General features: G+C 62.8%; 2 protein-coding genes across 2 annotated transcripts; both read left to right on the top strand.

The window, feature by feature from the left end:
• Positions 1-2,117: 2,117 nt before the first annotated feature.
• CNKSR1 (connector enhancer of kinase suppressor of Ras 1) lies at positions 2,118-10,567 on the top strand. Its single transcript, XM_054170673.1, is given in 21 exon segments — positions 2,118-2,169; positions 2,555-2,712; positions 3,338-3,421; positions 3,423-3,529; positions 3,610-3,694; positions 3,810-3,851; positions 3,940-4,239; positions 4,323-4,382; positions 4,778-4,846; positions 5,172-5,291; positions 5,413-5,498; positions 6,280-6,658; positions 6,898-6,928; positions 7,051-7,223; positions 7,305-7,378; positions 8,516-8,587; positions 8,678-8,751; positions 8,995-9,059; positions 9,136-9,250; positions 9,498-9,679; positions 10,153-10,567. Coding segments are annotated over 21 exon segments (2,529 nt in total). The 3' UTR covers positions 10,354-10,567.
• Positions 10,568-12,932: 2,365 nt separating this feature from the next.
• CEP85 (centrosomal protein 85) lies at positions 12,933-21,862 on the top strand. Its single transcript, XM_009908460.2, has 13 exons — positions 12,933-13,019; positions 13,575-13,727; positions 16,051-16,754; positions 17,378-17,508; positions 17,760-17,877; positions 18,339-18,524; positions 18,735-18,887; positions 19,125-19,279; positions 19,745-19,865; positions 20,303-20,353; positions 20,437-20,544; positions 21,057-21,285; positions 21,540-21,862. Exons 1-13 carry the CDS (start codon positions 12,965-12,967, stop codon positions 21,701-21,703), a joined length of 2,328 nt encoding a protein of 775 aa, XP_009906762.2. The 5' UTR covers positions 12,933-12,964; the 3' UTR covers positions 21,704-21,862.
• Positions 21,863-22,833: the final 971 nt, after the last annotated feature.

The raw sequence follows: 22,833 nt of genomic DNA, 5'->3' as shown, positions 1-22,833 counted from the left end.
GACTAGACAGAAGGAAGAAGTGTTTTACCCCGAGGGTGGTGAGACCCTGGCCCAAGCTGCCCAGAGAGGTGGGAGATGCCCCATTTCAGGTCGGGTTTGGGGCTCTGAGCAGCCTGCTCTGGTTGGGGATGTCCCTGCTGGCTGCAGGGGGGTTGGACTGGATGACCTTTAAAGGTCCCTTCCCACCCAAACCATTCCATGATTCATTCTGTGACTCCAAGCAGCCTGCCTGGGTTTGTCCCCCCCTGCCCCTGGGGGATGAAGTGCTGCAGCCCTGCGCTGTTCCAGAGGCTGGGAGGGAGGGAGGAAGGTCTCAGCCCCCATCCCAGCAGGATGTGCCTGCCTGGGGGGGCACATTGCTGGCCCCATGTCCCCCCTGCCCTGCTGCAGCACAGACTGGGCTGGTCCCAGCCACTGTTACCTAACAGCGCTCGGTGCTGACCTCCTTTCGGCAGGCTGGGCTGGCTGCAGCCACAGCACAGTCCCCGTGGGGACAGGGGGGGCTGTGTGGCTGCCAGCAGGGTGCTGGGGCCCCCCCAGACCCCTCTGCTTTTGGGGGTGGGGAGGGACATGGCACGTGGCTCCCTGTCAGGCTGTTTCTGTGGCTCAGGAGGTGGTTTCACTGTTCTCCATGGCAGTTGATGCAGCTCCCAGAAGTGAGGACAGGCAGGGGGCAGAGGGGGGAGTCCCCCAGCCCTGGGGCGCTGCAGCCGCCTGGCTGTGGAGGGGAGGGCTGGACGTGGATCCGCATCGGGTGGGGGCCAGCAGCTGGAGGGGGTCCCTGGCACACCCCTGGGGATCATCCCTCTGGCTCTGGGGGGGTCTTGGCAGGACCAGCCATCCTCCGGGTGCTGTAGATGGAGAGGCAGAGCCCAGCGGCTGCCAGCAGCAAGGCCAGGGGGGGCAGCAGCCTCTCCCCCGGCTCAGCTCCCCTCCCTGCTGCCAGCTGCATCTGCAGGGGGAGAGAGAAGAGAGGGGAGCACCGTGAGGACCCTCAGCCCCAACCCCCCTGGGGACAGGGGACCTGCAGCAGTGTCCTGAGCAACCTCATCACACCCAGACGGGTGTAAGGGTGATGGGAGCAGAGGTGAGCCCCCCCGGGCTGCATTTGGGGTGCTCCATGTAGTGCCTGTGGGGCTGTACCGCCAGCACTGGAGCCAGGGTACGGCTGCCACGGCCAGTGGGTCTGCTGGGCAATGCAGGCTGGGTCCCAGGGGTCCCCATGGCTCCCCCAACCCTGCTCCCCTCTTACCTGGAGCAGGCGGAAGTACCCCGGGGTCAGGCGTCGGGGGCGGATCATGGCGTGGCCAGGAGCAGCAGGATCAGGGTCAAGAGCGGCAACGGGGCTGGGGTCCCGAGCCCCCCGCCCCGAGCTGCACGAGGGGGCTCTGGGTCTGCCGCCCCCGTGCCAGCCCCTCGCAGAGGGCAGCCGGCGCCGGGCGAGCGCGGAGCAGCTGTCAGCTGCGATCAGTGCCCACTGCTCCCCGGAGCGCACACGGCAGGGCGGGGGGGGACGGGCACCCAGGCGCTGGCGGGGGGGCCAGGGCCAACCCAGGACAGATCTGGCGTGTGGAGGACCAGGCTGGGCACGGGCAGCACCTCCGCAGGCCTGCGCAGGGGTCGCCCCTCTCCCACCCTCCGCCTCAGTTTCCCCAGCTGGGAAGGAAGGGGGGGAGTTGTGCCTGATGGGACCCCAGACCCCCTCAGGCGGCGGGGAGGGGGCTGAGCAGAGGCTCCCCTCAAGCTTTCCTGAGGGTCTGCGTGGCTAAACATTGCGCCCCGAGGCTGCTGGGGGGCACCCACCGGTGTCATGAGCTCGGCCAGGACTCAGCCCTGGCTGCGTGCAGCGGGTCGGGGCGGGGGGGGGGCACGCCTGAAGCTTAGGTGAGCCGGAGGTGGGGGTGCTCCCCGGGTGGGTCTCGTTTCCCCGCGGGGGAGTTTCGGCAGCGCTGCCTCGCCCCGCAGCCGGTGACTCACCGGGGTGCGCCCTGTGTCCGTGCGGGGCGGGCGGCGGCGGCGGCAGGCCGGCGGTGAGCGGCACCCGGGAGCGCCAATGGGGCCGCCCGTGCCCGGCGCAGGTGAGAGCCGCTCCCCACCGCCGTTCCGTTCCGGCCGCCATGGAGCCCCTGGGTGCCTGGGGCCCTGCGCGGGTGGCTGCCTGGCTGCGAGGTGAGCGACCCCCCGGACCCTGCCCTCCAGCCGCCCCCCAGCCGGAGGGGGTCCTGCTCGGGGGCGGCATCCCGGGGAGGGTTTCCCGCAGCTCGGGGATCTGGGGGTGGCTGGGGGGGGTGGCACCCCTTTGTTGTCCCTCAGCCTTCTCCCACGGGAGGGTCATGCACTGGATCTGGTAGGTGGTGGGGTTGGGGTCCGGCCATCCCTTGGGGTGGGGGTCTGGGCTGAGGCCGGGCAAACTCGTGGCATAGGGGAGTCCCCCCCCGGCAGCCTGGGGTCACAGCCTGGGGTCACCGAGCCGAGGGCCAGCAGGGACACCGCCGGGGGGGTGCTGGGCTGCCCCCCCGGGTGTGCAGCTGGCACTAGGGCAGAGCTGTGGCAGGGCTGGACCCGGCGGTGCAGGGCTACCCCTTCGAGGCCTGGGGGCTGGCAGGGCCCCAGCTGCTGGCGCTGTCGCCGGCGGCTCTGGAGGCGCTGGGCGTGTGGCGCCTGGGGCACCAGGAGCTGCTGCTGGAGGCTGTGGAGCAGCTGCGAGCCCTGGTGAGTGCCAGCACCCATGGGCGCTGGGGGGGGATGTGGATGTAGCCCGGGCTGGATGGAGCAGGGGGACGTGGGGACACCCAGGGCACGTGAGGGCACTCCGAGGGAGGATGTGGGCACAGCTTGGGCTGACTGAGGGTGGAGACGGAGGGGCACCCTGGGGTGGATTGGGGACACACACATGAGGGCACCCTGGGCTGGAGAGGGAGGATGTGGGGGGCACCCTGGGCTGGAGAGGGAGGATGTGGGGGGCACCTTGGGCTGGGTGAAGCTGGGGAGGCAGGGGCACCCTTGATTGGGTGGAGGATGGGGGACACTGGGACACTAGGCTGGGTGGAGGTGGAGGTGAAGGAATCAGCCTGGGCTGGGTGGAAGTGGGGGACAGGGGGGCACCCTGGGCTGGAGAAGGAGCATGTGGGGGGCACCTGGGGCTGGGTAAGGGGGAAATGCAGGGGAACCCTGGAATGGATAGAGGAGGAGCCATGGGGGCACCCCAGGCCTGGAGGGGTGGCACAGGGGCACCTCAGGCTGGCTGGGGGTGGGATTTGAGCTCACCCTGCATTAGGTGCAGGTGAGAACGGGGGGGCGCCCTGGAGACCCCCCCTGCCCTCTGCCCCCTCCACAGGACGCGGGGCTGGCAAGCACCAGCCTGCGGACGCTGACCGAGAGGCTGCAGGAGCTGGCGCAGGGCATCCAGGGCCTGGTGCGGGGGGGGGGCACCGGCAGGGGCTGACCCCCACCCCCCCTCCCTCGGCCTCCTGTCCCGCGTTGTCGACCTGCTGGGTGCTGCCAAGGGGCTCTTCTCCTGGCTGAACAGGTCTGGGGGCGGGGGGGGCACCCGTGGGTGCGGGGCACCCGCTGGGCCGGGGGCTGAGCTCTCTGTTCCTGCCCCCCCAGGTATCTCTTCTCCACCCTCAATGACTTCTCGGCCAGCAGAGACATCGTCCTGCTCTGTGCCCAGCTGGCAGAGACGCTGCAGGCGGTGGGTGTCCAGGGTGGGCATGGTGCCCGGGGGGGGGGGGCAGCTGTCTGCCCCCCAGAGCTCTGCCCGCTGGAGCAGAGGCAGAGAGCTGAAAGCTCTCCTCTGATCCCCCCAGGACTGCCCTGCAGCTGAGAGGGACAGCAAGATCCTGTGGATTGTAAGTGCTGGCTGAGGAGGGGGTGGTGAGCGTGGGGGGGAGCCCAGTGCTGGCAGGGCCCCCCCCAGCCCCCCGCTCTCACCCCCAGTGCCAGCACATTGTGGGCATCTGCGAGAGCATCCTGGGCTGCAGCCCCCCGGCGCTGCTGGACTGCAGGGCTGTGCTGCAGCGTGTGGGGCTGCAGCGGCTCCCCGGCCCCCAGCACAGCCCCCCAGCGTCCCCACACACCCCAACGCTGCCTCTTGGCCTGTGGGGGAGCCCCCCAGCGTCCCCTGACACCCCAACGCTGCCTGCCAGCCCAGGGGCCTGCCCCCCGACGTCCCCTGACACCCCGACGCTGCCCTCTGACCTCCCGGGGGCTGCCCTGCCCCTCCTCACTGCCCCACTGGTGAGTCCTGGGTGCCCTCCCCTGCCCCAGGGCCCCCCAGCACCCCCTGCACCCTGCTGACTCCTCCCTCCCACCCTTCTTAGGGCCTCGAGGTCACCTCCTCCAGCTCCTGCCTGCACTTTGTGTCTGCAGCCACTCCAGAGGTGAGTGAGGAGCTGCTCCCCCCGGTCTGTGCCCCCCGCTCCGTGCCCACCCGTCCCTCAGTCACCCACTTCTAGCACCTGCCACGGGGATTCCACCCCAGCTGCAACCAGCCCTGGGAGCCTCTTGGGGCCCTGATTCATCCCTACCCCGACCTAGACCCCGGCGTGGCTGCCTGCAGCTGAGACCCTGCCGCTCACCTCATGAGTGAGCACAGCCTGGGCCCTGCTGGGATCCCCCCCAGCTGGTGCTGTGCAAGGTCAGGCTGCTGGTTAATGGTTAACCCCTGCCAGTTCTCCCCAGCTGGGAGAGCTCCTGAGTGAGGGATCAGCTGGGTGGGGAGCAGGGACAAGCACCCTGGGCTGGGCAGCCCAGTCCCACCCTGCCTCTGCCCCAGGCCCTGGCTGCCCACGGGGGCCGCATCCTGCCCGGGGATGAGATCGTGCAGGTCAACGAGCAGGTGGTGGTGAGTCAGGGAGGGGCTGCTGGCTCCAGCGGTGACCTCGGAGCTGCAGGGCCCGGGGGGGCTGGGGGCACATGAGGGCTGTGGGTGGGGGGACACAGGATCTGCAGCAGGGAGGATGGGGGGGGGTGTGTGGGAGCTGTAGCTGGGAGGATCTGGGGGGGACACTGGAGCTGGGACCCGCAGCCTGCAGGAGCTGTGGCACTGGAAGCTCTGGGGGACACAGGAGCCGCTGCTGGGGTGGTCTGGGGGCTGCAGGAACTGCTGCAGGGGAGGGCTTGGGGGATGTGGGAGCTCGTGGGGCTGTGTCACTGGGGGCTGTGCGCAGGTGGGGTGGACCCACAGCAACCTGGTGAAGAAGCTGCGGGAGAAGGGGAGCGGAGTGGTGCTGGTGCTGAAGAGGATCCCCCTCCCCCTGCCCTGCTCACCCCCCTCCCCCAGGCAGCAGGTGAGTGACCCCAGCACCACGCTGGGCTGTGCTGGGAGCCAGGCAGGATGCTTGGAGGCATCTCCCATCCCTGGGGGGTCCCCAAGGCTCGGGGGGACCACGTGGGGTGCTCCATCCGCAGCTCCCAGGTACAGTTCTGGACGCTGCAGATCATCCTGGCACCAGGAGCAGCGAGTGCCCGGGCAGCCCTGTGTCCCTGACCTCCAGGTGAGCCTCATGCCCCGACCCCCCCAGCCTGGAGCTGTCTGGGTGCCCCCAAGGCCTCTCCCCAGCCCTTTCCTGGGGGGAGAGCAGGCAGCGGCCGCCTGGCAGCGTCCTTAGGGCAGGGAGGGCCCAGGGCCTGTGTTTGCAACTCACTCACTTGGTAACGTTCAGAGGGGTTGGAGCTATTTTTAGCCATGACCCTTCTCCTCTCCCGGAATGGAAAGGAGCTGGGCAGGAGCTGGCAGGCTGGGCTCAGACCCTGCTGGGCAGGAGCTGGCAGGCTGGGCTCAGACCCTGCTGGGCAGGAGCTGGCAGGCTGGGCTCAGACCCTGCTGGGCAGGAGCTGGCAGGCTGGGCTCAGACCCTGCTGGGCAGGAGCTGGCAGGCTGGGCTCAGACCCTGCTGGGCAGGAGCTGGCAGGCTGGGCTCAGACCCTGCTGGGCAGGAGCTGGCAGGCTGGGCTCAGACCCTGCTGGGCAGGAGCTGGCAGGCTGGGCTCAGACCCTGCTGGGCAGGAGCTGGCAGGCTGGGCTCAGACCCTGCTGGGCAGGAGCTGGCAGGCTGGGCTCAGACCCTGCTGGGCAGGAGCTGGCAGGCTGGGCTCAGACCCTGCTGGGCAGCGTGGAGGCCGCCGGAGCCGGTACCACGCCGCCAGCCCCACCACACCTCCAGCCCTGCTCCTCCTCGGGCAGGGAGGGCTGTGGGTGCTGGAGCCCTGTGAGAGTGACCTCCGTGGTGGTCAGGGAGGGGCTTGGCTCAAGGGATTCCTTTCTCCCCTCCCCAGTGCTGCTGCTGACTTGGAATCGGGGCCGGACTCCGCACCAGACCTTGGCAGCGACGAAGAGGACGGAGAGGACAAGAGGGACTTGGGGCTGCCCGGGGCGGCGGTGGGCGAGCTGCTGGGGCTGCCTGGCTGCGGTAGGAGGGGGGCAGGGGAGGGGGGCTGGGATGGTTTCTCCCCCCAGGATGGGAGGCTGCAGCCTCGCTTGTTGTTGTTCACAGGTGTGCAGGAGGAGGCATCGCAGGAGGGTGGCACCCCCCTGGGCACCCCCCTGGGCACCCCACCAGGCGCCCTTGCTGCTGCTGGGCCTTGCACCACAGAGCTCAGCCCCACAGTAGCCCCCACTGAGGGGTCTGGGGGTGCAGAGCACAGCCCTGGGGAGGTGAGAGCCGGGGGCACGGCGGTGCTGAGCCTCGCAGTGGGCATCAGTGGGGGCAGGCAGGATTCATGTCCCACCTGAGCTGGGAGGCATCCCTGGGGTGCATTCCCCTCTGAGCTCCTTGCTGTGGGTGTGCAATCCGGGGGTCCCCCAGGGTGCTGCTGGAGGGTTCAGCCAGTGCTGCCCTGCCCTCAGCCCCTTGCATTGTCTCTGACTTCTCCTCTCCCTCTGCCCCCATCCAGGGCAGCCCCCAGGCAGGACGCAGACCTAAAGGTGAGCAGGACCCTGCCGGGCGTGGGGCAGACCGGGCTGAGGCCTCTCCGGGGCCCTCTCCGCTGCTTGCCCTTCCCTGCCTGTGACTCCCCTGCGCCCCCTGCCCCCTCTGTGGCTGGCAGGAGTGGCGACCAGGCTGAGCCGCCGGCGAGTGTCCTGCCGGGACCTGGGCCGGGTGGACTGCGATGGGTGGCTCCTGAAGAAGAAGGACCACGGAGGCTTCATGGCCCAGCGGTGGAAGCGGTGCTGGTTTGTGCTGAAGGGCCACACCCTCTACTGGTACCACCACCCCAACGTGAGTGGGCACCCCCCGGGGGTCCTGCCCCTGCCCCTGCCCCGGCCGGGCCGCGCTGAGCACAGCTCCTTCCCCCGGCAGGATGAGAAGGCTGCAGGGCTGCTCAACGTGGCCACCTACGACCTGGAGAGCACCAGGGAGCAGAAGAAGAAATAGTGAGTGGGGTCTGTCCCACCGGGGAGCTCCTGGCTGGTGCTGGAGGGGGAGGATGCAGCCCCAAGTGTGCACACTGCTGGGTGCCACCTGTGTGCTCCTGAGGGGCTGCTGGGGTCCCTGTGGGGCTGCTGGGTGCCACCTGTGTGCTCCTGAGGGGCTGCTGGGGTCTCTGTGGGGCTGCTGGGTGCCACCTGTGTGCTCCTGAGGGGCTGCTGGGGTCCCTGTGGGGCTGCTGGGTGCCACCTGTGTGCTCCTGAGGGGCTGCTGGGGTCCCTGTGGGGCTGCTGGGTGCCACCTGTGTGCTCCTGAGGGGCTGCTGGGGTCCCTGTGGGGCTGCTGGGTGCCACCTGTGTGCTCCTGAGGGGCTGCTGGGGTCCCTGTGGGGCTGCTGGGTGCCACCTGTGTGCTCCTGAGGGGCTGCTGGGGTCCCTGTGGGGCTGCTGGGTGCCACCTGTGTGCTCCTGAGGGGCTGCTGGGGTCTCTGTGGGGAGCTGGGGTCTCCATGGGGGAGCTGGGGTCTCCGTGGGGCTGCTGGGGTCTCCATGGGGAGCTGGGGTCTCCATGGGGAGCTGGGGTCTCCGTGGGGGAGCTGGGGTCTCCATGGGGCTGCTGGGGTCTCCGTGGGGAGCTGGGGTCTCCATGGGGGAGCTGGGGTCTCCGTGGGGGAGCTGGGGTCTCCATGGGGGAGCTGGGGTCTCCATGGGGGAGCTGGGGTCTCCATGGGGCTGCTGGGGTCTCCATGGGGGCTGCTGGGGTCTCCGTGGGGCTGCTGGGGTCTCCGTGGGGGAGCTGGGGTCTCCGTGGGGAGCTGTGGTCTCCATGGGGCTGCTGGGGTCTCCGTGGGGAGCTGGGGTCTCCGTGGGGGAGCTGGGGTCTCCGTGGGGCTGCTGGGGTCCTCACAGGGCTGGCAGGAGCTGCAGTGTGGGATCCATGCTCTGGGCAGAGGTGCACTGTGCTACTGGTGGTAGCTGGGCCCTGGTTGAGGGCTGGAGCATCTCTGACAGCAGGGAGAAGCCCAGAGCCCTGCACTGGGTTGGGATGGGGGTGCTGAGGTGCAGGGCAAGCTGGATGGGGCCCTGGGGCTGGCTCTGGGTAGCCCCAGCAGCAAAGGCAGCTGCCTGCTTGTCCTCCTGCAGCGTGTTCCAGCTCTCCCATCAGAGGTACAAGCCTTTCATCTTCGCTGCAGAGACTCTGGCTGACCTCAGCATGTGAGTGGCACATGGCAGGGTGCTGGCACCTCCACACCAGGCTGGCTCTGACCCTCTCTCTGCCTGTCTGTCTGTCCTTTCTTGCCCCAGGTGGGTCAGTCACCTAATAACAGCCAAAACCAAGTATGCCCTGGCCCACCAGTCAGTGCCAGACAAGGAGGAAGGTAGGGAGAGCTTCCTGAGGTGGCAGATGAGGTTGGTTCCCCCCTGGGAGATGGGGAGCTGTGGGTCAGCCATGGCTGCTGTGACAGCTCCTGCCTGAGACTGCTGGGAGCTCTGCCTCTCACTAGGGAGGAATGGGAGGAATGTTCCCTGAGAGGTGGGCTGGGGAGAAGCTCAGCCCTGGGAGGGGCTTGGGGGACAGCCCAGGGCTTCCAGCTCCCTCTTCTCTCACTGTCCCCCTCCAGACTGCTACAGTGAGACAGAAGCTGAGGACCCTGACGATGAATCCCCCAGGCCAGGATGCGACTCCGTGAGTGGCCCTCGGGGACACCCCAGGGAGGGGACAGAGGATCCTCATCTCACCTCCCATCCTGTCTCCCCCTCAGCCAAAGAAGAGGTTGCCAACCCCCCTGGAGAAATCCCAGCTCCTCTCAGGCAGCAGCCAGCCCAGCAGCACAGCCAGCAGCCCCCAGGGCAGCCCCCGGCCCTGCTCGCCCATGGGTAGGTGCTGGGGGGGTGACCTCTGTCACCTCCTGTGCACCCTTCAGGCCAGGCCAGGGCCACCCTTTGTGCATGTGTGTGGGCTGGGGAGGGGGCTGGAGCTGAGAGCTACCTGAGTGTGACCAGGCAGCCTCTCAGGATGCTTTCAGGGCAGGGTCACACGCGGGGGGTGCCCCATGGGGTTTGGGGGCTGCCCCATGGGGTTTGGGGGCTGCTCCTTGCTGCAGCGTGCCCTTTGCTCACCCAGAGCCCGCTGGGGAGGATCTGGAGTGCCTGATGAGGTGCCTGAGGCAGGGGGGGGTGTCCCTGCTGGGCCGGCAGCGCTTCCTGACGCAGGAGCAGTGCCGCAAGTCCTTCATCCGGCGCAACAGGAACCCCCAGGTCAACGAGAAGGTGCACACCGTGCGGGCCCTGCAGAGCACGCTCAAGGTGGGACCCTGCAGCGCCCCCCAGAGACCCCTGCCCATGGGCAGCCGCCCCTAAAGATGTCCAACAGGTGGCAGATGTGGAATTGTTAGAGGGGAGAGCCAGGAAGGTGAGGCCAGGCTGGGAGAGTTGGGGCTGCAGCTTCCAGTAGCTGAAGGGAGCTACAGGAGAGCTGGGCAGGGACTCTGGGCAAAGGGTTTGAGGGACAGGATGAGAGGTGATGGCTTCAGACTGGAAGAAGCTGGATTGAGATGAGACAATGAGGAAGAAATTCCTGTGAGAGTGGTGAGGCATGGGAATGGGATGCCCAGGGATGCTGTAGAGGCTCCAAGCCTGGAAGTCTTCAAGGCCAGGTCAGATGGGGCCTTGAGCAACCTGGTCTGGTAGGAGGTGTCCCTGCCCACATCACTGGGTTGGAACTGGATGATCTTTAAGCTCTCTTCCAACCCAAACCATTTTGTGATGCCCCTTGGCAGGCCAAGCTGGTGGAGCTGCAGGCTTTGGAGCAGCTGCTCAGCGATGCTGCTCTCACTTCAGCAAAGTTCTCACGCTGGAAGGAAGAGCACCAGGAGCTGTACCAGGAGCTGCAGGAGTGGTGGGCACCAAGGCAGGGCCAGGACAGCAGCGGGGGGCTCGAGGCCGAGCATGGCTCCCACAAAGAGGCAGCTGAACCCTGACACCCCTCTGGCACAAATCCTTGCTGATAACTGGTGGTGCTGTGGGAGCTGAGTGGGTGCTCTGCCTGTGCTGGGGGAGCTCATGGGCAATGGATGTTTTTGAAGGCTCAGCCCCCAGCGTGGACTTGCTGCAGAAGTGGTTTCTGCTGCATCCCCAGGGAGGGGACAAGTGACAATCTTGCTTTTTTGGAGGACCTTTTGCCTCAGCTGCACGTTGGCAGCAGTGGCTCCTGCCTGGAGGAACAGTGCCTGCTGTGGTGCTGCCAGCCAGCCCAGGGCTCTTCTGCTGTAAATAAACTCTCAAGGCAGAGGGGTGGTGCTGTGGCTGTTCTGGGCACCACATCATCCCTGCAGCGACAGCTCAGGGACGACTGCACTCGGGGGTGTGGGGGCCCATGGGTGGGCTCCAAGGGCAGGAAGGGTGATGAAATGGGGAAGGTGTCCCAAGGGGGGTTGGAGTACGCTGGGGCCTTTGTGCAGCTGACAAGGGGCAAGAGGAGAGCGTGGGGCTGCAGGAGGAGAGAGATGTGGTCAGCATGGAAATGGTGGAGAGGTCCTGCCCTTCCCTGTGCCCCCTGGCTCCTCAGGGACACCACAGCTGAGCTGCCCCCACGTGGCTGGGCGTAACGACAGGCACAGTGTCCTGGCTCCTGTACCGCCGGTACCCAGCTTGGAGGCCTGGGCTGGCTGGGGGGGAGCAAGGACAACGGATGGACAGGGGAAGAGAGCGGCCCGGGCCGGGCTGGCTCAGGTGCCCGGTACGGCTCAGGTGCCCGGTACGGCCCAGGCCAGGCCCCGCGGCCCAGGCTCACGCAGCGCCGCTGCCGGCACCACCAACAGCGCGCCCGGGGAGGAGGCGGGGCCTGACCGCCCTACGGGTAGCGACAGAGGACATTTTGCCGAGCGAGAAGCTGTTGCTCTGCTCGCAACGCGGCGGGGCGGGGCTCGGCGTGCCGACAAGCCAATGAGCGAGGGCAGAGGGCGTGGCCGGCGCGCCGATAGGCTGCTGGGCATGGCCCTGCCCCTTTCCCTCAGCCGCGCCCCCTCCTCGCCGCTGTAACGGTCGCGGCGCGGGGCGGTGCGGGTGCCGCGGCGGAGCCAGGTGAAGCGGGGGGTGGGGCTGGGGCCGGGGGCCGGGACCGGCCGGGACCTCTCCGCTGCTCGGCCCCAGGGGCGGGCAAAGGCCTGGGGCAGCGCCCCGCCTGCCTTCCCCCTCGGTGGAGCCATCCCGGGCAGCTTGGTGGCTCCCTGTCCCGCTCAGGGACTCAGCCTTTTCCCCACACGAGTAGGCCCCTGGGGACAAGGCTGCGCCTTGGAGCCAGCCGGACCCTCTCCCTTGCCCTCTCCCTTGTCCTCTCCCTTCCCTCATTCCGAATCACTGTAGTCCCCATTGCCTTCCGATGGGCGAAGAGCTGCCCCCCGCCCTGTGGCTTCGCATCGCCCCAGGTACCGGCCAGGCTCTCCCCCTCCGCCGGGTGAAGTGCTGCTTCCCCTCTCCTTCCGACCCCCGACCCCCGCTCCCCTTCCCCTCGCTCCTTCATTTTCTCCGTGTTTTGCACGAGTGCCTTCCCAGGCTCTCTGCAGGGCCTGCCCTGTGCTCGCTGCTGGAGGGGGGTGGTCTGCGGGGCGGTGTGGGTGCCCCCGGGGCGGGCAGCTGGCAGGAGCCGAGCGAGGTGGGAGCGCTGCGGTTGCTCTGTTTGATTGCAGGAGCTCAGGTTTGAATCCCCCTGTGGTAACTGCCCGGCTGCAGTGCTGGAGGCAGACTGAAACTGGGAATCTCTGAAGCATACCTGAATGAAACATCAGCAGCACTCCATTTAGCTGGAGGTGTTTTATTTCTTGGCTGTGAGTGAAAGGCTTCCTTTGGTTCATTACTCTGCCGTGTTCCCGGTGCCTCTCCTGTGCTGTGCACTCTGTGTGGGTTTCTAAGAGCTAATGGCTCCTGTGAGCTCTATGAATCAGTGAGGCAAAAGTCTGTAGGAGCTGGCAGTCGAGGATTTAGCGGAGCAGAGCCTTGAATTGCCAGCGGGAAGCCTGGGAGCTGTGGGTTGCACTCCCCTTATCGGAGGCAGGAAGCAGATAAAGGAAAGCAAGGCTGTGGATAGATAACCACTGCCATTTATGGGGCAGCAAGGCTGACTTCTGCCTGCCTTGGTGCCTGTTGTTGCTCGGTGACCTCTGCAGAGGGCAGGAATGGGCTTTTAGAGGGCATTCCTTAGCCTCTGCTGGCCGTGTGTGGGTGCCGTGGTGCTGCATACCTGGGGAGAGTGCTGCAAACAGGAGCTCCTCTCCTGGCTCTTCAGGCACGGAGGAAACCTACAGCAACTGCAAAAAGCTGTTTGCTGTTGGGAGAGTCCTCACAACCTGATCTAGTGGGAGGTGTCCCTGCCCGTGGCAGAGGGGTTGGGGCTAGATGGTCCTTGAGGTGCCTTCCAGCCCTGACATCTGTGGTTTGAGAGGAGCTGCTGGTCAACCATGAAACACTGTGCTGCTCTGAGGGAGCAGCTGCTCTGTTCCCTCTGCTTGGCAGTGGGGACAGGGTTTGCTTTATGCTGATTTTTCAACTCTGATTCTTTCAGTTTGCTGCCCTGTAGCTCAGAGGGAAGCTGAAATGGCTGCTCTTGAGAAACATCCAGACCTGAGGCTCCAGCAGAGCAATCCAGCAGGTAAGGAGAGTCCCCTCTGCACAGCCCAGCTGGTGGCAGCTCCTGTTTCAGTCTCTGTGAGACACATGGCCAAAAGCTTTTGATTGAAACCCCACTGCCTTACTCCTCCAACAGAAAAGAGCAGCAGGGCTGTGCAAGGGCAGGGAGCCATTTGCCACCAACCCTCTCTCTTGAGTGCTGGCTGACAAATCTGGAGGAGTTCTTAGCAGTTCATGCCAAAAAGGATCTTTAGCTACTCTTGCTGCTGCTCTTTTCAGGCTGGGTAGCAGAGCATCAAGTGGGAGTCCTCTCTCTCAGCTTATCAATGGGAACATCACTTCCTGCTTCTGCATTCTGACTCCCACAAGAGGATTGATTGGGGTTTTTTTCCCCACTCTCCTGTGTTGCTGCCATTGCCTTTGGCCAAAGGTTCCTTCAGCAGCAGTGCAGGGAGTCAAGCAGGGATCACTTTGGGGGTTGGTAGCAGGGGTAATTAGATCTGGTTTAATTGGGTGTGTTAAAAGGCTTTTCATCCTGTTGTCTGACACACAAATATCCCTGGCTTCTCCTCTGCAGATCCCAGCACCAGCCAGAGGAGTCACCTCCTGGAGGCTGACTGGAAGACCCCCATGCTGTCTGCCAAGTTCCAGAGCCGTGTCGGTCGCTCTGCCAGAGTGGCTGCCAGCAGGGGTGGGGGCATTGGCACCTCCTGCTCAAGCAGCACAGAAGGTGATGGGCAGCATGGGAGCAGGGGCAGCCAAAGGCTTGAGGTTCTCTCAGACTCACAGGCAGTGACTGACCTGAGGTTACTGAGCCCCAGACTGCAAAGCTCAGGGAGAGCAGAGTCTGTGGTGATGTTTGGAGGCTTTCAGAGCCAGCAGCGCAGTGCAGAGTTGTGCTGCCTGAAATCTAAGCAAATGATTAAGGAGCTAAGCTGCTTTGGTTATCTTCTAGCTGTAGCAAGCATGTCAGAGGACCCCAGCTGGTGGGGTCCAGCTGCTGGAGCCCACCCAGCCCAAGCCCCCTGCTCCAGCAGGACACCCACAGCAGCTTGCCCGGGATCAGAACGGCCAGGGGGGCGTTGGAGTCTCTCTAGAGAAGGAGACTCCCTCAGTGTTCCCTCAGGAGAATAAAAACATCCAGTGGCACAGGGGAGAGAAGAATGGTCCTCTGGGAAAGGCCCTGCTGAATGTTTGTGATCTGCACAGAATTGTTTTGGTTGAGAAGACCTTCAAGGTCATGGAGTCCAACCAGTCCCTGACTCTGCCAAGTCTGGGGCTGAGCCATGGCCCTCAGCACCACATCTCTGCCTCTTGGAAACACCTCCAGAGGTGGGGATTCAGCCTCCTCCATGGGGGTTCTGTTCCAGTGCTTTGGAACCCTTGCAGTGAGGAAATGCCTTCCAGTGTCCAACCTAAACCTCCCCTGGTGCAATTTGAGGCTGGTTCTTCTTGACCTATCAGTTGTTGCCTGGGAACAGAAACTGCCTCTCACCTTGCTCCTCACCAGCCCTCTGCTCCAGACCCTTCACCAGTTTGTGTCCTTCTCTGGACCTGCTCCAGCACCCCAAGGTCTTGCTTGTTATGTGGGGCCCAAAACTGAGCCCAGTACTCAAGGTGTGGCCTCACAGTGCTGAGCCCAGAGCACAGTCCCTGCCCTGCCTCTGCTGGCCACACCATTGCTGATCCAAGCCAGGAGGCTTGTGGCCTCCTTGGCCAGCTGGGCACAGGCTGGCTGATCTTCAGCTGCTCTTGCAGCCTTGTTGCTAACTGCTGAGTTGCCAGCTGGCTGAAGCCCACCAGCCCCCAGGTCAGTGCTGGAGTCAGGAGTGTTGTCACAGCCCTGAGCACGTTCAAGGGAGGGATTGCAGCACCTGCACGTGGGCTGCTGGGCAGGACTGGAGCTCCTGCTGGGGACACTGGGCTTTAAATTTAGGTGCTGTCAGAGGAAATGGTACTGTCCCTCCTGCCTGCCAAGGGAACAGCCTTACCCCTGCTGGGTAGCAGAGTGTTCCCTGCAGCTCCAGGGCACAGCCCAGCAATGCCCACAGGTCGTTCCTCCTCCCTCCTTGTTTTTGAGGTCTTTGTTGTAGTTTTCCTGCAGTTTGGTGGTGGCCTTTGCAGAATCTCTGCTGGGGTGCATTCAGACTGACAGAAGGGATGAACACTCGGAGTGCTTTGAGCTTACAGCCAGGTGGAAATCCTGAGAGTGCTGATGTTGGGGTAGGGAACACCAGGTGGGGAAGGGCCTTTGGCCGAGGCCCTGAACAAAACAAAGTGGTGTACCAGGGAGAGCCCTGGAAATGCTGTGGTGCAGAGTGTGTGGGGACAAGGAGTGGGCACAGGCACTTTGCTGTTTGCCTTTCCCAGCTCTGGCTGTTGCTGTATTGAAACCTGAGCCTGGCTAAGAATAGCTCTGGGCTCCCACGTAGCCAGGGCCGGTGCCCGCCGGGCAGGGCAGGCTCTCGCTGCCCCTGCCCCACTCTGTCTCCTTTCCTGTGGCAATAAGGGCAACAGCCTCCAGAGAAAGCTCTTTTGCTGCAGTGTCCTGGAGGAGCTGGAAGGTCATCTGCTTGGTGGTCTGGTGGTCAACTATGTGTGAAGCTGACCATGGGCTTAGAGAAGGCTCCAGTTAGCTTTGTGTACGGTTCAGAGGTGCTGAGCTGTGGGACGGGCAGGACAGGATCAAGGTCTCAGTGTTCAGCTGAGTAAGTTTCAGCCTTTTTCTTCCATTTAAAGGATTTGATTTCTAAACCTGTAGGAAGATAACCCTCAGATGTTTTGAACTTCCTCTGCTATAACCTTAAGAGCTGACAAACCTGTGCTGCACTAAACCTGGATTCTCCCTGTGGTCCGCGGGGGTAGGACGATGCCGGCAGGCTGCCGCAGCTTGAGGCGAGGGCAGCACAGGTCTGCCTCAGCCTTGTGGCTGCTGCTGTGTTTAGTTCTTGTTCAGGGGGTACAAGATTTGGGGTTCAGTATTATTTTGGGCTGCTCTTGTCTGGATGCTGCCAGGGCTGTGACTTCCAGCACCACTCTTCTTCTCTCCCCAGACTTCTGCAGTTCCGCTAGCGGTTCCTCATTCCAGCCCATCAAAGCCCAGGTGGCCATCCCAACAGCCCATGTTATGCCTTCTACACTGGGTGCCTCACCCTCCAAGCTGTGTCCTGCAGGAGACCAGAGCTGTTCTCAGGGTACTTCAAGCCCTGCTATGCCAGGATCTGCCTCTGAACACGCAGGGCTCGCGCGGAACGGAGAGCTCGGGGCCGGGAAGGTGCCCCCCGGGGAGCTGCTGCGTCCCTACAGGGCTGCAGGAGAGAATGGTCTGGGGCAAGGCTGGCATCCTGTGCCTGATCACATGGGAGCAGAAGACACTTGGAAGTTTGACACCCCTGCTGTGGAGTCCACCCTGAACCAGTCCCTGCTTCGGGACGCTCTGTGCGCCGACCCTCTCCGCAGGCTGCAGAGCTTCGCCCCGGGCGCGGGGCTGGCGGAGGCAGGGAAGGAGCATTACAAGGTGCTGCCAGAGGGCAAACAAGCAGCCAGCGGAGCCTGCCAGCCCCAGGAGGGTGCATGGCCAAGTGGCAGCAGGCTGATGCCAACAGGAGGCCAGGCCAACAATTTCCTCCCCAAACCTGTGAACCCAGGCTCCCGGGGCTGGGGGCAGGAGGGCTGCGCGCTGCACGAGAGGGGCTGCGAGCTGAGCGCCTGGAAGCAGCAGCTGGAGAAAGTGAGGCTGCAGCTGGAGCAGATGCAGGTAGGGAGCTGCTGGGGTGCCTGGGAGAGGGGCAGGTAGGGAGCTGCTTCCTGGTCTCTTCAGGTGTGAGTCATTGTCTGGGGCTGATGAAGCAAGAGGGAAATGCTTCCTGCTGCTCTCTGTCTTGCAGCAGTGCTCTCAGTGCTGGGTGGTGTCCCTGCTGTCCTCTCTGCCAGCAGCCCTGCATTGTCCTCCAGCACTGCACTGCAGCTCAGGCCAAGGGGTGGAATCTCCCAGCCCCTGGAAACTGCAAGGAAAAGCATGCCAAGTCCTTCAGAGTTCCTGGAGTGATTCTCTTCTGTATCCTGAGTGAGGGGAAAGAAGCCTTGGTCTGGAGAGAAGCATCAAATAGCTGCAAGTGATGAGGTGGAAGCAGTTTGGGGCTCACCTGCCACCAGCTGCACTGGCAGACACAGGCTGTTTGCAGCACTGGGAGCTAAAATTGTTTCTTAATCTCCAGTTGTGCTTGGGCAAAGCTGCTTGTTCTTGGACATCAACAGGGACTGAAATAGCTCTGTCCTGGCATGCAGATGAGCACACAGTGTGCAAAATAGCTCTGGTGATGTTGCAATTACCTCTCTGGAGCACAAACTTTTCCCTCCTGGTTTTGTCTCCTCTTGCAGTTACAAAATGGAGCTGCCTGCCACCACCCCTCCCTGTGTCCTTCACTGCCTGCACCTGACCCAGCCCAGTGGATCAGCATCCTGAACTCCAATGAAACCCTGCTCAAGGAGAAAGAGCTTCTGATTGACAGGTGAGAGCTTGAGGGCAGGAGACCTCCTTGCCCTCCACAGCTTCCTGGAAGGAGGCTGCAGTGGGGTGGGGGCTGGCTCATTTCCCAGGGGGCAAGAGAGGACAAGAGGAAATGGCCTCCAGTGGCAGCAGGGGAGGTTAAGGGTGGGCATGAGGAGGGCTGCTTGGCAGTGTATGGAGCACTGGAGCTGTGGCAGTGCTTGTGTTGCTCTCTGCTGTGTGCTGAGCAGGGCCTCACCTGTTGCTTCCCAGGCAGAGGCAGCACATCTCCCAGCTGGAGCAGAAGGTCCGGGAGAGTGAGCTGCAGGTTCACAGTGCCCTCTTTGGCTGCACAGCATCCTATGGAGATGTCTACATGTTGAGAATGCAGGTAACTGGCTGCAGCACTCAGCTGCTTCTGCCCTTGAACACAGCCTCCCTGGGCAGCCTGTGCCAGAGCCTCACCACCTTCATACTGAAGAGCTTCTTCCTCAGCTCCAGTCTGACCCTGCTCTGCCTCAGCTTCAGACCATTCCCCCTTGGCCTGGCTCAGACCCCCTCATGAAAAGTCCCTCTGCAGCCTTCCTGCAGGTTCCCTTCAGCTATTGGAAGGCAGCTCTGAGGTCCCTCTGGAGTCTTCTCCAGGCTGCACAGCCCCAGCTCCCTCAGGCTGTGCTCAGAGCAGAGCTGCTCCAGCCCTTGGCTCACCCTTGTGGCCTCCTCTGGACTCCCTCCACCAGCTCTGTGCCCTTTGTTGATTGTTGTTTGGGGACTGGGAGGGCTGAGATCCCAGCTGTGAGACTGTGCAGCTGCTCTGCAGCTAACAGAGCTCCCTGGCTGTCCCTGCTGCAGGAGCTGCAGAGGGAGAATGTCTTCCTTCGAGCCCAGTTCACAGAGAAGACTGAATCCCTCAGTAAGGAGAAGATTGAACTGGAGAGAAAATTGGCTGCTGCAGAGGTAGATGCAAAGCTGATTCGAGAGTCACTGAAGGAAACAATGCAGAAACATGCAGAGGAGCTAAAGAAGCAGGAAGAAAGGGTAAGGACCCATTGCTGCAGAGGGCTTTGATTGCAGCAGTGCTTAGGTGAAGGTTTCCTGCAGTATTTTCTGATCTCCTTGTGGTGGTCTCTGGTTGCTAACCAAAAGCCTTTCCTCCTGCAGCTAGAGTGTGAATGAGTGGCCTTAGAGAGGGCTGAGCAGTGGGCAAGGGGTTCTGTAAACTAAGCTTGCATCCACCTGTCCCCACAGGTAAAGGGAAGAGACAAACACATTAATAACCTCAAGAAGAAGTGTCAGAAGGAATCTGAACAGAGCAAGGAGAGACAGCAGAGGATTGAGACCCTGGAGCGGTACCTGGCTGACTTACCCACCCTGGAGGACCACAAGAAACAGAGTCAGAAGGTAAAACCTCCTCTGAGTTGTGTTGAGAGCTCTTCACATGCTTGCTCAGGTGGCTGTTCCACAGCTGCCCAGCCAAAGTTGTGCTTGGAGGAGGAAATGTTCTGAGCTGGAGCTGAGAATTGCCACAGGGGTGCTAGAACCCCCCAAGGGCATCGCAAACGTGGCTGAAACCTGAGGGAGGTGGTGAAGCCCTGCTGCTGGGAGGCCTCTGGAGCCTTGTGATGGTCTCTGTTACAGCTGAAGGAGTCTGAAGTGAAGAGTGCTGCTATGCAGGAGACAGTGCTGGCACTGGAGACAGAGCTTGGAGACATCCAGGCTGCTTTCAGGGAGCAAGAGGTGAAGCTGGAAAACCAGAAGCAGAAGGAGCTGGAGCTGCTCTCCACAGTGCGCAGGTAAGGCTCAGGAGGCCTGCAGGGAGCTTCACCTTGGCACCAAAGGGAGCCCAGCAGAGCAGTGCTGCCTCAGCACAGCCCCTGTCCCTCCTGGCACCACCAGCTCCCTCTGCATTGTGTAGTCAAATTCCTCCTGCCAGCAGTGCAGGCTGGGAGCAGAAGCAGATGGCTGAGCGAGGAGAGGCCTCTGTGTGTCACGGGAGTTTGTGTCCCCAGGTGGTTGCTCTCGACCATAGCTCCTTGCAGATTGGACCTGCAGGTACTGCCTCTGGACAGTGATCATGGCCAGCACCAAGGCTGTGCCCAGAGGAAGAGCCCAGTCCCAGCCCTGGCAGTTTGCAAGCTGGAATGCAGACAGGGCAGCCCTGACAGCTGATGGGAGACTCCTTTGCCTCTTTCTGCTGTTCAGTGAGGGAAAGCCCTTCGGCAAAGCCTCTTTTCCCCATGGTGGTTTGCTAATTCCAGCTTGCAGGACAAGGTGCAGCAGTGTGTGAAGCATGCAGAGAGAGGACCCCCTGCCCAGGATGGGGAGAGACAGAAAATAGAGAATGAGTCCCTGAAGAAAGAATGTGACTGCCTCAGGAAGGTAACAGCCTGTCCCAGCTGGGAGCCGCTCTGTGCCTGCCCCTCGGTCACACCAGGCACCGAGATGACAGCAGGGACTTTGGCTGTCACAGGCAGTCCCCACTGCAGTGACAGCAGTTCCTGGAATTCCAGAGTGAGGCTCTGCAAGCTGTTGGTGGTGTGTGATAACCATCAGCTCCTGGACTGGCACTGCAGAGAAGCTGCAGCATGCAGGGGAGGGGAGAGGCAACCCACAGGAATGCAACTGCTGCAGGCTCTGTTCAGCTGATGCTCGGGGTGGTGCTCTTCATTGGGTGCCTTCTGCCAGGGGGTTGAAGTCCACTGCTAACAAGGGTCAGGGATTGAAGCAGAGGGGGCAGGAGTGAGGAGGAGAGGGGATGCAGTCCTGCTGAAGAAGAAACCTCGGTGGTGTCCTGATGCCTCTGGGTTTGATTCCAGATTGTGGACAAAAAACAGAAGAAGATGGAGCAGTTGTCCTTGCAGATAAAGGTGAGAGGAGGCTGCAGGGAGCCCCAGAATCCAGTCTGCTGTGAAGGGAGTTAGACTTACTGCTTTCCCATGGTCTGTTCCAGAGCCTGGAGGAGCAGGTGGCCCAGGAGGAGGGGACAAGCCAAGCTCTGAAAGAGGAAGTGATGAGAAGAGCAAACGCACTGCAGCAGCTCCAGAGCGCAGTGAAGGAGGTCAGCAGGGGTGCAGAGTGCCTGAGTGTGGCAGCTGAGTGGACAATGGGTTGCCCTTTAGCAAGGCCAGCAGCACCTTTCCTGCTTCCTTGCCTTCTCAGTGCTCTGGAAGGAGCTGCTCTGCTCAAAAGCAGAAGGGCAGTTTCCACCTCGGGAACTTCGGCTGGGGCTGGGATGGAGGACGCTGAGTTCGCCAGCTGGGGGCAGCAGGGCGGCCAGTCCAGACTCAGGCCCTGGCTGAAGGGCAGGGCCGAGCTCTGCTCTAGAGCCTTAAGGAGCAAGCACCACAGCAGCCCTTGAGGGGAGGGGTGGTCCCTGCTGGGGTGAGGGGCTGGTGCATGCCCTGCAAACGCTTTGTTGCATCGTGGCAGCGCCGAGCCTGAGCGGGGGGAGGGCCCGGAGGGTCAGATGTAAGCCAGCTCCTCCTGCCCTTGGTGCTGCCACTGTCAGATCCCTTGCAGTGTCCCAGCTGTGCCCTGAGTGAGCACTGAGTGCTGTGTGCCTTTGTCCAGCTTTCGGTGCAGAACCAGGACCTCATCGAGAAGAACCTGAGCCTGCAGGAGCGGCTGCGGCAGGCGGAGCTGAGCAGCCAGCCGCTGCCTGCCGAGGCGGCCAGGCTGGCCCAGGAGCTGCAGGCAGAGCTGGCCAGCTGTCTGCAGGACCTGCAGGCTGTCTACAGCATCGTCACTCAGAGGGCTCAGGGCAAGGACCCCAACCTCTCTCTGCTGCTGGGCATCCGCTGTAAGTGACTGCCGAGCCACGCCTGCTCCCTGCCGCAGCAGCTCGCTTCCTCCTGTATAATGCAGCAGGGAAGCTTCTCAGCTTTCTGGGATCCTGACCCTCAGCTCCCTGCATGCTGCAGGGACCAAATGTTAAGCAGCAGCTGCTGCTCTCTTGCAAATGTGTTTGGTTCTTCTGGCTTGCTTGCAAATGTCTGTGTGTGGGCTCCTGGGTCAGGGCTGCGTGGGAGCTAACTCCCCTCTCTGGCTCCACAGCTGTGCAGTGCTCTGCCAGGGAGAAGGACGACTTGCTGAGCCCTGATGGACTTGCCAAGAAACTGCTGGAGGTAAAAGAGCTTCACAAAGAGGTGGAGGACTTGAGGACTGCAATATCTGACAGATATGCTCAGGACATGGGAGACAACTGCATCACCCAGTGAAGAACACTGCCCAAAGTAAGGCAGGAAACGAAGACTTGAAGCCCTCAGGAGCGCAGAGCTCCTGCAGCCCCAAACCTCTTCAGCACTTTACCCTCCCTCTGCTGGGGTACCCAGTGTGTGACCTGACCAATCCCTGGCAACCAGGGGGGGCCTTCCCAGAGGTGTTCAGCTGCTGACTGGAACGGTTCAGGGCTTGGGTGTCAGGGTTTGCAGCAGCTTTGACCTTGTGGAATGTGCTTTGTGCTGTGCTTGCTGGAGCTGCTGTGGTCTCTGACACTGGGAGAGGAGTCCTGAGCTGCCTTCCAGGCCTGTCAAATGCTGAGCATGCAAATGGGACAGGTTCAAATCATCACTCAAAGGAAATGCCTGCCCTGGCCTCTCTGATAAGTTCTCTGTGCAGACCCTGTGTGACTTGCAGGACCAGAGGATTATCAGAGTGTTCAGGGGACACCTGTGGGCTCCACAGGCGAGCAGGGCTGCTAATTACACAGCTGCTAATTACAGCAAGGTGCTGCAGGCTCTGCAGATGCTGTGTGCACTGTTCTGGCTTGGATGCTGCTGTTGATGGAGCAGGACCTGCTTGCCTCAGGTAAACCTGACCAGAGGCTTCCAGTAAATGACAGGGGTTGGGCAATAAAGTAACACTAGAAGGAGCCTCTTGAAAACTCTCCCCCTGGGCACTAACCCCAGAAGCCTGAAGCCTTAAGCCTTTTACCCCCCTCAACAGCACTCTGTGGGTATGAGTCAGGCTGCAGAGGAAGTGGACTGATGCTGAAGTGCCTTAATGTGCTAGAGAGACCTCCTGTCCCCACACTGCTTCGTGCCTAATGCATCTGCTGGCAGGGTGAGGAGCTGCTGGTCCTTGTAGTGACCTTGGAGCCATCAGAGATGATCCTGGGGGCCCTCAAATGTCTGCAGCCTCTGCACCCCCAGGGACTCTGCTGCAGGCCAGCAGGGAGACTGCCTCTGCTTGGCTCTTTGCTCAGTGGGAGAGATCCATTCTGGTCCTGACAGGGCAGGATGAAACAGCTGGATCCAGGAGCTCCTCCTGGTTCCTGCAAGGCTCAGGCTTTGTTGCAGCCTTGCCCCTCATTGTGGGGGAGCTCCCTGCCCCTCTGCTAAATACTGGG

This window comes from Dryobates pubescens, chromosome 20 (genome assembly GCF_014839835.1).
Source record: "Dryobates pubescens isolate bDryPub1 chromosome 20, bDryPub1.pri, whole genome shotgun sequence".
In the NCBI taxonomy this organism is placed as follows: Eukaryota; Metazoa; Chordata; class Aves; order Piciformes; family Picidae; genus Dryobates; species Dryobates pubescens.
Note: the sequence above shows the minus strand (reverse complement) of the source record. Positions and strands in the feature narration are given on the sequence as shown.

Excerpts from the sequence above, each read along its gene's own strand:
- CEP85 (XM_009908460.2), top strand. The coding sequence starts at position 12,965 with ATGGCTGCTCTTGAGAAACATCCAGACCTGAGGCTCCAGCAGAGCAAT. Across the intron at positions 18,525-18,734 it reads TAAAGAAGCAGGAAGAAAGG|GTAAAGGGAAGAGACAAACA; the intron begins GTAAGGACCCAT and ends CTGTCCCCACAG. Across the intron at positions 21,286-21,539 it reads TCTGCTGCTGGGCATCCGCT|CTGTGCAGTGCTCTGCCAGG; the intron begins GTAAGTGACTGC and ends CTGGCTCCACAG.